Genomic DNA, 13,902 nt, shown 5'->3' on the forward strand with positions numbered 1-13,902 from the left:
GAGTGAATGACTTTAACTCCTGCCAGTTCCTGCAGGGTCAGGAAAGTTTCATTAGACTGAGGCAGAACAAATGCCCTGTGCTCAAGAATGGGACGCCCAAAACTGTACCTGCCTCAGGTGATCCCACCCAGTTCATATTCATTCTAGGATTCATTCTTGACAGTCTTATAATCTAAATCAACCAAGATGCAGTTCCTCAGTCTGGCAGGAATAAACTGAACTGAGAGTTTATTTCCCCTTTGAGAAATGAATCTGACTTCAGGGGTCCCGGGTATACGCAGGGGAGATGTTCTCACAAATGTCATTGTTCCCCACTGGCCCTCAGCATCCCCTTGTCCCACCACAGGGCCCTCAAGTTAGGAAGAAAGAAACCAGAGTTTACAAACACCTCTTTATTGCAGACATTTCAGGCATAGGTACATGGAGGAAGCTATATTGCAGATTTTTATACAGGGTGGCTTAAGAGGCAGCAGGCATCTACCTCTTCCCCACCCCAAATACAGAGCAGCTTAGGTTATCAGTTCCACTGAAATCTGACTATGCTGTCCTCCCAAACAGCACATCATCCAGCCCTGTGCCCAGTGAAGACAGGCAACCTGTAGGGTCAAAAAACCCCAAACCCTTCCCTCATATTGGAAAACGGAGGGTACAGATTAGCCTGAGCTGAGGTGCCCTCACCAATCCTAAAACCTCCAATTAGCCCAAATCCAAGGTTGGTTCTGGCTTGTAGTTATTTGGCTTTTTACCATCTAGAGGTCTCAGGGTCGAGGGGCTACACCTGCATTGGGCAAGGCTCTGTCTCCAAAACTGAGAAGAAACTGCCCTGGAGTTAAGACTTCCTGGAATTTGAGTGTGGAGTTGTGTGGTGAAAATGGAGGGAGGAATAGAAATGTTCTGCTAAGGCCTGAGGGGTGTGAATTCCTACGGCATGACTCTATTTTTGACTTCTACAGATCCAAATCTTCCATAGCCCAACCTAGCAAAGGATTCCTCTTCAGGAAATCATCCCAAGCAGGTAGTAGAGAATCTAAGCTGCCCTCTGCTTGGCTTGGGGGATGTAGAGTTCCTTGGATATGATCCTGACCCTTCTGGGAATAGACTGGGTTCCCCCATCAGGCTCAAAGAGCCTGAACCTGGTGAGACGTTTGCCAAGACCACTCTAACTGCAACAGAATTCACAGTCATCAGTTACTAGAGCCCTGAACCTACTCCAAGGCAGAGGTTACAAGAGGCATCAGAACTGACTAGAAAGGCTTCAATTCAAGGGAAGCTTCAGACCAAAGCCGAGCTTTCCTTGTCTGCTTTTCCAGGACCAGACAGCCTGAGAACTCTGCCCTATTGGGCTTGAGAGAAGCAAGCTGGTAGTGTGCTTCAGCACTTTTTCTCTTTGCAGTAGATATTGCTGAGTTGGGGCAGAAGTGAAGGGTGAGACATGAAAGAGATAATGGGGCAGGGTATTTATTGATGCCCAGTCAACTGTCAAACTAATTAAAACAATTTAAACTGTTAAGAAAATTTTTGTGGTTTTATTGTATCATGAGGCATTGAAACATCTGAACAAATCAATATTTGGGTGGTGAGGCAGCTGCTTTCTCCTTCACTTCTTTGGGTTACTAGAGCAACTTGTCAGTAGATTAAAAAAAAAAAAAAAAAAAGACAACCTTTTGCATTACTTAAGTCTTTCCAAGGCATGCGCTGGTACAACACAAACTTCTCCTGTCAGATGCAACTAGTCTAGTGCCCAAACATCATGCACAACACTGTGGTGGCAGCAGCGCGCTGCACCCACTTCCACCACGGCCCTGCTTGCTTGTGTATGATATTTGGAGCATCTGGAGGAGTGTGATAGTATCAGGAAGAGGAGGGAGAAGGAAACAGCATGAGTGCCGGCGGGGAGGAGGTCAGCCAAAGTTGTGCAGGGCAAGCCTGAACATGTCATTGGTGCAAACCCAAGCGTCATTGATGTTCTTTAATAGGAACATCTGGTGGAACCCCATGATGGGGTCTTCATCAGCCTGTGAAGAGAAAGAAGATGATTCAGTAAAGGGGAGTCAAGGAATAGGAAAAAATTCGGTGGTAGGGGAATGTGGCAGAGAATGTAGACTTTGGGATCAGGCCCTATTGTCATGGACTCAATCTAATATAACTAAAGGGTATGTGCAAGTGTGAACTGTTAAAAAGTGTGAAACACTGCACTAGGTATGTAGAGGCAGTCTACACTGCCTGTACACTTAAAATAGTACCATGGGCCGGGGAGATGGCTCAGTGGAATAAGCGCTTCCCCTGGCAAGCGCAAGGGCCTGAGTTCAACACCGGGTTCTGCAAAAAAAACAAAACAAAACAAAACAAAAAAACCAGTACCAGTCTGCTATAGCAACAAAGAAGACACACTTGCCTCTGAAACCACATCTCAGCATGCAAGGTCAAAACTCTGAAAGTAGCCTATAATACTTACCATGTAACATACAGTGCTAAAAACATTAAACAATCTTAAATGTTTGATAACACATCAGTATAATTAAAACACACACACACACACACACACACACACACACACACACTGTTGCTAATGCTGACTGCTGCCAATCAGTAAGTAAAGGCTCAAAACTGAGTTCACAATGGGATCACAAATTTATAAGGGAAAACCCAGGCAAAATAAAATCTCTCTCCTCTGAGAAAAGAAAAAGTAAACAAGGATGAGGCCTGCTTAAAGTAGGATCCTAGCTGTCTCCAATGTTAAGATTTTTTCCCCCTGGGAATTAATGTCAGTAGACCCAAATCAGTTATTTGGGGGCTCTAGCCAGGACACAAATACCAGAAAGAATCTAAAAAAAGGAGAAAAGGATCACAGCTTACTAATTCTAATTCAGCCTAGGATAGCTGGCAGAGAGCTCTTTGGAGAGATCTACTCAATCCTAAAGACTACTGGGCAAAGGCTCTGACAGAAGGAGAAAACTAAGAAGTTAAATCCAGGCCAGAAAATAGGTCCTTCTGGGTCCACTGCAGAGGTCTAGGGTGACTATTTCTCTGTGCCCACTTTGAATGGAGAAAGCCCTATCCTAGCTAGCCTAGGAAGAACGCATATGAATTCTCCTGTGATATACCCAGGATGCTGAGACTTGTCCAGAGGGAAGGCAATGTTTTCTACTTTGGAAAGAAAGACAGGCTTTAGGGCTGGAGAAATGACTCATTGGAATAAGTGCTTGCCTGGCAAGTGCAAGATCCTGAGTTTGATCCCTGGTACCACCAAAAAAAAAAAAAAAGACAGGCTTTTTCTAGGTTGTAAAGATGACAGGTCTCGATGACAGGGGAAAAAATGCAAGGAGATGAGAAGTCAGCTGGCAGCATGGACTTCACGAGAGGACTGCCCGTCAGCACCCAGCTAGCCACCTACACTGCAGGACAGTATGGGGGCCCAAATGCATGGCATCATAGCCCAACCCTCCTCCTATACCTCTTACTCCTTTTCCATAAAAGACCTAAACCTGAGTTCTCCATCAGAACTTTCTGTAATCGCAGCTATGTTCTATATCTGTGCTGCCCAAAAAGCATCCACACGCTGGGGATATAGCTTAGCAGCATAAGCGCCTGTCTGGCAAGCACAGGCTCCCGAGTTTGATCCCTGGTAACACACACACACACACACACACACACACACACACACAAAGTATCCACATATGCTAGACCATGAACACTTACAAAGTACACATAGTACAAGGGAAGAATTTAATTTTATTTACTTATTTATTTGTTTGTTTGTTTATTTTTTGCAGAACCAGGGATTGAACTCAGGCCCTTATGTTTACCAGGCAAGTGCTTATTCTACCGAGCCATCTCCCCGGCCCCAAGAATTTAATTTTAGGGCTGGTGAGATGGCTCAGTGGTCTAAGGCACCTACTTAGAACAAGCTTAGCAAATCAGAGGGACCACGGTTCAATCCCCCAGCACCACATGCCAGCCAGCCCTGCCCCCTGGTGGGCTGAGCTGGCCACACACACACACACACACACACACACACAAATGAATAAATAAAAAAAATAAAAAATAAAGAATTTAATTTTAATATTAAATAACAAATTAAAAATTGCAGAGCAGGTGTAGTGTGGTGCTATAGCACCTGGCTAGCATGTACAAAGTTCTGGGTTTAACCCTAGCCAGCAGACAAACAAAAAGCCACAAGTGGCTAATGGCTATTATATTGCAGCATGCAGGTCGAGACAGGATTTAGGGTTTCTCTTGATAAGCAGGTCACATTAGCGGGGAAAACAGAGGCCCAGGGCTCTGCTCTGCTACCCATTCCTCCCCAGCACTATTACCTTGAGCTGGCCCACAACCATACTGATGATGCAGCTATCTGGTGTAGGCTGATGGTCCTGTGCTGTGATGCTGTGCTGAATTTTCTGGAACGGAAGGCTCTGGAAAAGAAGAAGTGGGCAGTGGGCCAAGACCAGAAAAGGTGAGGAAGAACAGCCCCACCCTAGCTCTGGCCCTTACTTACAGACAGCTTCTCCACAATGGCAGCTTTCCCCTGGAACTGCTGTCCCTCCCACGTAAGACATGATGCATCTATCTGAAAAATGCACAGAAAACCCAGGATCAGGCCTCAGCACAAGGAGTGTCTTTAAAGTGCTGAAAAAAAATCCTGAAAAGGGACTTTCTTGGGAAAACAAGTCTTAAGTGCTCTTTCAGGACCTTAGTGACTTCCTTCTCTGTGTCAGGCTTGCTTTAATCAAGAGAGACAATAGTGGCAAGATGTGGTAGTACAAACCTATAATCTCAAAATCCCAACACTTGGGATGTTGAGGCAAGAGCATTGCCAAGAGTTCAACCCCAGCCTCAAATATACAATGAGACTATAAAAAAAAAAAAAGAAAGAAAAAATGAAAGAAAGAAAATGGGTTGGGGAGATAGCTCAGTGGCATAAATGCCTGCCTGGCAAGCACAAGATCCTGAATTTGATCCCTGGTACTAAAAAAAAAAAAAAAAAAAGAGCAAGAGACAATAAATAATCCCATCATGTTGGGAGGGTGAAACAAGACTTCCAAGTGTGAGTAAAAACTTGTCTCAAAACAAAATTGTTATTGGACATGGTGGTGCACACCTATAGTCCCAGTATTCAGGAATCTAAGGCAAAAGGATTACCACACATCAGCCTGAACTACATCGTGAGACCTCTTCCCTCCCCCCCAAAATTTTAATTATTATTTATTAAAGTTATGCATGTATTTATTTATTTATTTACATGGTACAGGATCCCACTACGCAGCTTGGACTCGTGGTGATCCTCCTGTCTCAGCTTCTCCAGCGCTGCACAGGTGTGTGCCACCATACCTGGTTTCAGAGCCCAACAAGGCATGTGGTCCCGGGGATCAAACCCAGGTCCCCGGGCTTGCCAGGCAGGCACTTAGACCGCTGAGCTATGTCCCCAGCTCCCCCCAAAAATTTCAATTATTGAGGGTATAGCCAATGTAAAGGTCCAAGGTTTAATCCTAGGACTAGTAAACAAACAGGGCCAAGGAGGTAGCTTGCTGTTACATTACTTGCCTGGTATGTACGAGGTACTGGCTTCAATCCTCAATACTGAGGTTAGGGGATGGACATGAGGAATATGAAAGGAGTGGAGGGTACATACAGCTCAACAGTAGAGAGAGCACTTGCTTTGTATGCATGATGCCCAACAATAAAAAAAATATACTCATAACAACAATCAAAGAATCACTATGGGTTCAATCTACACAGTGAAACCCTGTACTAAATACATTAAAAAAAAATTTTGAGCACAATGGCATGGGTTGATCCCTGATGTGCTGTGCCTGCCCTGTCCCCAGGGCACGCTGAGATGGAGATTGAGACTGGGAATGGTAGCGCACACCTGTAATCCCAGTGCTTGGGAGGTTGAACACAGGAGAATCACTATAAGTCTGACCTGTGTAGTGAGACCCTGCACACCCTGTAGACTCTGTCATAAATACATTTAAAAAAAATCAAATAATTCTTACATTACATTTGGTCTTTCATTAATAAGATTCTTTTTTTTTTTTTCTAAAATGGCTTTTCCTTTTTTTTCTTTCTTTTCTTTTTTCTTGTAACAGAGATTGAATCCAGGAGCTCACATATACTGGACAAATGATCTATCACTAAGCAGCATTTTCAGTCCCTTAAAAAATTTTAAGATAGGGGGCCAGGGAGATGGCTCATTGGAATAAGCACTTCCCTGGCAAGCGCAAGTACCTGAGTACAATCCCTGGTTCCGCAAAAAAAAAAAAAAAAAAAAAATTTAAGATGGGTCTCATTAAGTTATTCAGACTAGAATTGAACTTGAGATTCTCTAGCCTGAGCCTCCCAAGTGCTGTGGGATTATAAATGTGCACCACCATCCCCAGGTAGTAGAAGATATATTCTAGTAGATGATAAGGTTTGGGGTACATGTAACAGCAGGTCCAGAACTCTCCACTCAGGACCCCTACAAAACTCTATAAAACAACAGAAAGAAATATGTGGACCAAGTACAGTAGTTGGCTCAGGCATCACCCCCTGACCCATGAAAAGAAACTCAGGCAGAAGGGCACAGCCAGTCCAGCAAGGGTAGCCAGATAGCTACACTAGTACATCACCTTTATTTATCCTCCAGGGTCCCATTCTGACTCTAGTGCTAGAGACTTACATAAATTGCGCCTAGTTGGGTTCTGTCATTATCAAATAACTGGTAGTAATGTTGAATGAAGCTGGATCCAATCTGCTCCCAAAGTGGCTTGTCTCCCATTCTGGAGTGTCACCCAGTATCACTGAGACCTGCAAAACCAGGGAGACAGAGAGGAAAGCATTGGTACTGTAGAACAGGAGATGGCAGCTACTCACTCCTACCATTTCCTGACCTCCCTGTTTGGGCTCCTTCACTGAGGTCTGCTGATAGACAGGAAGCCCTGGGGATCTATAGGAGACTACCACCACCACCACCACCACTAAAATTATTTTGTACCACTACTACTACTATTATTTTATACCAGGGATGGAACTCAGGATCTTGCACTTCCCAGGCAGGTACTTCCGTCACTGACCTATCTCTCCGCCCCTCTTTTATCATTATTATTATTTGCAGTACTGGGGATTGAACTTGGGACCTTGCGCTTGCCAGGCACTTATACCACTGAGCTATTTCCCTGGCCTTTTATTATTTTTTAAGTGGAGCTTTCTTTTTTTTTTTTGCGGAACCAGGGATTGAACTCAGGCCCTTGCACTTGCCAGGGAAGCACTTATTCCACTGAGCCATCTCCCCGGCCCAAGTGAAGCTTTCTTTCTTTTTTATTTTTTGAGACAGGGTCTTCTGTGTAGTCCAAGCTAGTCTTGAACTCATGTAGCCCAGGCTGGCCTTGAACTCATGGCAATCATTCTGCCTTAGTCTCCTAAGTGCTAGGATTACAGGCATCCACCACCACAGCTGGCTTGTAGGTGATTCTTCAGAGATTTATCCCTTCCTCTGAAGAGATCTTGGTTCACAAGGCCGAGGAGCACCAGGATAGAAGTTGAGGGTGGAGCCATGACGAAAGAAAATCATAGCGGGGGCCAGGGAGATAGCTTAACAGCATAAGGGCCTGCCTGGCAAGCACAAGGTTCTGTGTTTCATACCCAGTACAAAAGAAAAAAGAAAAAGAAAGGCTGGTGAGATGGCTAAGTGGTCTAAAGCACCTACTTAGAACAAGCTTAGCAAGGCACAGGGACAGCGGTTCAATCCCCCAGCACCACACGCCAGCCAGCCCCGCCCCCTGGTGGGCTGAGCTGACCACACACACACACACACACACACACACACACACACAAATAAACAAAAAATTAAAAAAAAAAAAAGAAAAGAAAAAGAAAATCAGAACAGGCCCTAATGTCTAATAAGGGGAAAGGCCTTGAAGGAAGAATTAAGGACTCACCCCAGCCCCATTTATTATTATTATTATTATTATTATTATTAATTCTCTCAACAACCTGTAAAATCAGTTTGTTGTTATTCTTCCCACTTTGTAGATCAGAAAACTACTGATTTCAGGGCCAGGTCTAAGTGCCTGCCTGGCAAGTGCAGACACCAGAGTTCAATACCTGGTACTGCATGCCTTGCCCACGCTGTGCGGAGCCTGCCACCAAAACCAGGCATGGTGGCACACACCTCTAAACCCAGAACTGGGAAGGCAGAGACAGGAGAATCACTATGAGTCTTGAGCTGTGTAGTAAGACCCTATACCAAATAAATAAGATTAAAAAGAAAGAAAGAAAACTACTGATTTGTACTCTAGCCCTTGGGTTCCCAACACTGTCTCAGGTCTTTAGTGGCAGATGAAGGCTCAGGGCCTCACTTTTTTTGTGTGTGGGGGTGGGGTATTCCTGGAAACTGAACCCAGTGCTTTGTATAAGCTAGACAAGTGTTCTGCCACCAAACTACATCCTCAATCCTCAAGTTCCTACTTCTGATAAAACAATCAATGACTCCCTCAGTCTCTCAAGGGGCAGTTAACATCACTGAGGTTAGGTGATACCTGACTTAGCCCTTTCTGGGACATTTCTTCATTGATGAGGATGACTCTTCTCTATTTCAGAGCTGGGGCCATGAGTTCAGCTGAGGAGTGTGGGGAAGTGAATTGTGTCATTTCTTCACCACATCCTCCACATGAGTACTACCTTAATTGCCACAAGTTATCTGAGAGGCGTTCCCATCTCACCTAGAAACCATGATCCTGAGGACTCAGTGGAAGTCTGAGCCACAGTTGAGAATCACCCTGACTTTGCATCTCCCTGAGGACTCAGTCCTGCATGTTCTGTAGTTGTCTGAATGCAGAGGAACACACACCCTATCCTGACTCTTGAGTCAAAGCAGTGAGGAGGTAGTCTGACTATGGCAGATAACCATCAGCAGATTCACTGTAGGTCACAGCTTAAAAGGACTCTTTTCTCAACCTCTTCAGTAAAATAGGGACCCTAACCCTGGTGATATTAGCTGTGGTTGTACAGCTTCACTAAAAGAACCTGGTAAAGTCATAGCTCAATATGGTGCTAACTCCAGTTCTGTGGCCTAACCCAAGCCAGAGCAGCCCCTTAGGAAAGACAGTGTAGAGAGACAGCCAATCCGCCACAAAGACCAACACTCTGGCGAATGAGTGGCCAGGGAACTAAGCCAGCTTTATTTTAGCTCTCCTAGGAGGTAGTGCACTAAAAATAGCTCACTGCTCAGATGACTAAGAAATATCCAGGAAAGTCTAAAACAAGCAGAGGAGAAAGCATGGATTTGGCCATGAATGTACACTGGAAAACAAGTGTGTCCCAGGTCATACTTTGCCAAGGAACACATCAACAAATGGGATGGATACAGGACCCGTATCTAGTGCACACCTGTAATTTCAGCACTCCAGGAGATTGAGGATGGTTCAAGGCCAACATACCCTACATAGCAAGATCATGTCTCAAAACAACAAAAACCAGAACACCTTCCCTCCCAGAAAAACCTGAATACTGAGGTTTTAGTTTAGAAAAAATTCATATTAATATGTTTGTCTTCAAAGACAAATGGGGCTACACATTCACTACTACTGTATGCAACAACTGATGTCAGAGGACACAAAAACAGATGTGGGAAAGTAAAAGAATTATGTTATGTACACAAAAGAACTCCCCATAATGAATGTAATCACATACTGTAAACATGTACTAATAATAAGCTTTTTATTTATTTATTTTTTTTTTTTTTGGTGGAACTGAGGATTGAACTCAGCCCTTGCACTTGCCAGAGAAGTGCTTATTCCACTGAGCCATCTCCCCCGCCCCAATAATAAGCTTTTTAAAGAAGCCAGATGTGAAGCTGGGTGTGGTGGCTCATGCCTATAATCCCAGCATTCAGAAGGCTGAGGCGGGAGGATTGCTGCAAATTCGAGATGTAAGCCGCAAGATAGCTCTGCGGACTAAGTACCTGCTTAGGCAAGCACAGGGACCAAGGTTCAATCCCCATCACCACATGCTGGGGAGGAGGGGGAGATGGACTGATGGACAGACGGGGAGTACAACCCCATCCCCGGGGCAAGCTGGACTGGTTGCTGAGACAGTGTGGTGGTACATGCCTATAATCCCAGCGCTGGGGAGGGTAAAAACAGGAGGATCACTACCAAGTCCGAGCTGCGTAGTGAGACCCTGTACCAAATACATTAAAAACAAAAACAAAACAAAACAAAACAAAACAAAACAAAACAAAACAAAAAAAACAAAAACAGGTGAGCTGGGGATTTAGCTCTGGGTGCAGCATCTGCCTGCAAGCATTAAATCCCAAGTTTGAGTCCCAGGCATCCGCCTCTCCCCCTGACCCCACCCCTGGAAAAGTCACATGTGATGGACATCTGTAGTTCTAGCACTTAGAAGGCTGAGACAGGAGAATGAGACCGACCAGCCAAGGCTACAAAATGAGTTCAAGGCCAGCCTAAACTGCATAGCTAGACCATGTCTCAAAAAAATAAAAAGGGATCACGTAAGCACCTACCTGGCAAACACAAGGATCCTAGTGCAATTCCCAGCCCTACATGCTGTGCAGTCCCAGCCCTGCATGTGGGCACCAACCATATACACCCCTGTAATCCCAGCACTCAGGAGGTTGAGCCAGGAAGATCGCTGTGAGTTCGAGACCAGCCTGAGGGCTACAAAAAATGATCACAAGGCCAGCCCGAACTGCATAGTGAGACCCTGTCTCAATAAATACATAAAAAGTATACATACAAATAAAATATAAAACAAATGAGAGTAAAAAATTAGGAAGCTGTAGATGAAGGTACAGGAACTAAACTTGGATGCTAATCCAAAGGCAAGTACTGCCCTATAGGATGGTGGAGTGTAGAAAGTGTGAGAATATTTTTTTCCTGTCAGTATTACTCTTCTTTTGGTATTTTAGGGAAGGGTCCACAAGGTGTTCAGGGTCTCACTACTAGATCGGACTCATAGTGATTCTCCTGTTTTCAGCCTCCCAAGTGCTGGGATTACAGGTGCATCACCATGCCCAGTCTTAATTACCATCTCAGGGCACCCCAGGGGTGGGGCTGGCCCCAGTGCCTGCTTGTAGGCACTTTAATCCACTGAGCTATATGTCAGTATTATTCTTAATGACATAGTAACTTTCTCCCCCCTCCCCGCCCCCATACTGTGAATTGAACTCAGGACTTCGAGCTTGCCATGCAGGCACTGCACCACTGAGCTACATCTCCAGCCCCTAATAACTTTCTAATTATTTTTTTGTACAGGGTCTCACTACACAGCTCAGACTCACAGCGATCTTCCTGTTCTCAGCCTCCCCAGCATTGAGACTTCAGGCTTGCGTCACCACATCCAGACTCAAGTCACCAGCTCATCGTGCCTGGGGGTGGGGCTGGCACAGCATGCAGTACCAGGAATCAAACCTGGCCGGCCCCTTAATAACTTTCTAATACAAAAACTACTCTGCTTAGCTTAGGTGGGCATCATGATGCCATCTGTAATACCAGCACTGAGAGACTGAAGCAGGATCACAAGCTTAAACCAAGTCTGGTCATTTTAGTGATTTAGTAATATCTTGTCTCTAAAACCTGTAAAATTTTTTTAAATGCTGGGGATATAGTTCAAAGGCCCTGGGTTCCATGTCCAGTACCACAAGCACAGCTATCTGGCTGAAGCAATAGTGGAGAAATAAAGGGATAGAGAGGCCCACTAGTCAAGTGAAGCAGAGAGGTTTCTGAGGAAAATGACACCTAAGGGGCATCCAGAAAGCACCTTCATATTTACTTGGATAGAAGTTTCCACAAATTTTCATTACTGAGCTCTAAATCATAAAACTGGTCCCCTACAATAACCTTGCTTAATGGGGCTGGTGAGATGGCTCAGTGGTCTAAAGCACCTACTTAGAACAAGCTTAACAAAGCACAGGGACCGCGGTTCAATCCCCCAGCACCACATGCCAGTCAGCCTCACCCCTGGTGGGCTGAGCTGGCCACACACACACACACACACACACAAATAAACAAATAAATAAATACAATTTTTAAAAAACCTTGCTTAAGTTCTATCAGTGGCCATTCACACTGCCATCTCACCAGCCATTTCCTTCTGCTTAGATCTGGTGATATAGGGAGTTGGGGATGTGGCTTAGTGGCACAAGCACCTGCCTGGCAAGCACAATGCCCCAAGTTCTATTCCAGGTTAAAAAAAAAAAAAAAAAGACATTGCTAGTTGTTTCTCAATAAAATTATGAAAAAAAAGTTTAAAAAAAAAAAAAGAATCTGGATACACACACAACCAGAACTTGCCCAGTGCTTGCTCACCAGGACTTTTAAGTGGGTGAAACCCCATCAGGCCATCCTCACCTGCTTCACTGGTTTGTTTTCCTCTAATTCCCCACCTATTTAGGGACTATTTCACTGACTCCTATGTTGCAAACTCCTAAAAAGACACCAAGGCTCAGCTCTGCTGCCCAAATCACTGTGACTCTGAGGTTGCACGGCCTTTCTTATAAAATACACACACACACACACACCCCTCCCAATACAAAATGTGATACAACTGTCCACATATTTTATAGATTTTTTTATTCTAAGCCTCCTATAAAGCTTTACACTCATGCCTGGGAGATAGCATTCTTCAGTCCAAAAAGTAGCAGGGTATAAACTGGATATGGCAGCTCATGACTAATCCCAGCACTCAGAAGGTTGAGGGAAACAGGATTGCTGCCAGTTGGAGGCCAGAGGGGGCTATATAGTGAGACTATGTTTCAAAACAAGCGAATGTAGAGACTTCCTCCCACCCCCACACCCTACAGGGGAAGGGTATAGGCAGGTTAGGGAGAACAGTTAGCCAATCCTCTATTTGTTCCCAACACATTTATTGTGGAAATAACAATCTAGGGTTGGGGAGATAGCTCAGTAGAATAGGTGCTTGCCTGGCAAGCTCAAGGGCCTGAGCTCAATCCCTGGTTCCACCAAAAAAGAAACAAAGAACAATCTGGAAAGAAACCAGATGTTGCCAGGATGGTGGCATATGCCTATAATCCCAGAATTTAGGAGACTGAGGCAGGAGAATCACTGTGAGTTTGAGGCAAGCCAGAACTACATAGCAAAACCCTGTCTCAAAAAAAGGAGAGAGAGAAAAAAAAAAAAAAAAAAAAGAGCCAAGGCTCACAGGCAGCCTCACATGAGATTGGAAACTGACCTTCATCCCTATAGTTTCTCCTATAGCTTCCAGGGAAGAAAAAAAGACCAAACTCCTGGCTCAAGAGGCTCCATTAAGCAACAGAAAAACTACCTTTATTTATCTTCAATTTTAGGCTTTTTTTTTTTCCCTTGAAAGAGAGTCTTACTCTGTAGTCTAGGTTGGCCTCCAACTCATGGTGATCCTTTCTCCCAAATGCTGGGATTACAGGTTTGTATCACTACAACCAGCAAATTTTAGACTTTTTCAAAGACAAAACACAAAATAGCAGCCTCCAGCTAAAAATTCTTTTTGACTAATGCATAATAGGTGCAGAAATGTACAAAAAGCACTATGCACATTCATTCCTACCTTCACATGAGTCAACATCCATTCAAAGGTGAGCAAAGTGAGACTCACGAAAGTTTCCCAACTCACTGAAAGTCTGCAGATGATACATGGTGGAACCAGGTAACTACATTTAATAGACCCCAAGACCAAGACTCTTAGCCACAACTTAGGTGTGGATCAGTCATTCCTGGGCATGCTGGTAAAACTCCAACCCCGGGGCTGGCGAGATGGCTCAGTGGTCTAAAGCACCTACTTAGAACAAGCTAAACTAAGCTAAGCTAAGCACAGGGACCACGGTTCAATCCCCCAGCACCACATGCCGGCCAGCCCCGCACCCTGGTGGGCTGAGCTGGCCACACACACACACAAAATAAATAA

At 44.6% G+C, this 13,902-nt stretch overlaps 1 protein-coding gene across 2 annotated transcripts in view; it reads right to left on the bottom strand.

Moving 5' to 3' along the window:
- Positions 1-732: 732 nt before the first annotated feature.
- The window catches only part of Nutf2 (nuclear transport factor 2), a 26,226-nt gene continuing 13,056 nt past the window's right edge, over positions 733-13,902 (bottom strand). The window contains exons 2-5 of one of the 2 annotated variants that reach the window (XM_023709132.1): positions 6,665-6,792; positions 4,499-4,570; positions 4,317-4,415; positions 733-2,015 (exon numbers count right to left, since the gene is read on the bottom strand). In XM_023709132.1, the coding sequence (XP_023564900.1) occupies positions 1,902-2,015; positions 4,317-4,415; positions 4,499-4,570; positions 6,665-6,763 (384 nt within the window). In that variant the 5' untranslated portion in view covers positions 6,764-6,792 and the 3' untranslated portion in view covers positions 733-1,901. The remainder of the gene's footprint in view (positions 2,016-4,316; positions 4,416-4,498; positions 4,571-6,664; positions 6,793-13,902) is intronic. The other variant, XM_004625853.3, reaches the window with a different exon arrangement.

This window comes from Octodon degus, unplaced genomic scaffold, assembly GCF_000260255.1.
Source record: "Octodon degus isolate 3935 unplaced genomic scaffold, OctDeg1.0 scaffold00011, whole genome shotgun sequence".
NCBI classification, from domain to species: Eukaryota; Metazoa; Chordata; class Mammalia; order Rodentia; family Octodontidae; genus Octodon; species Octodon degus.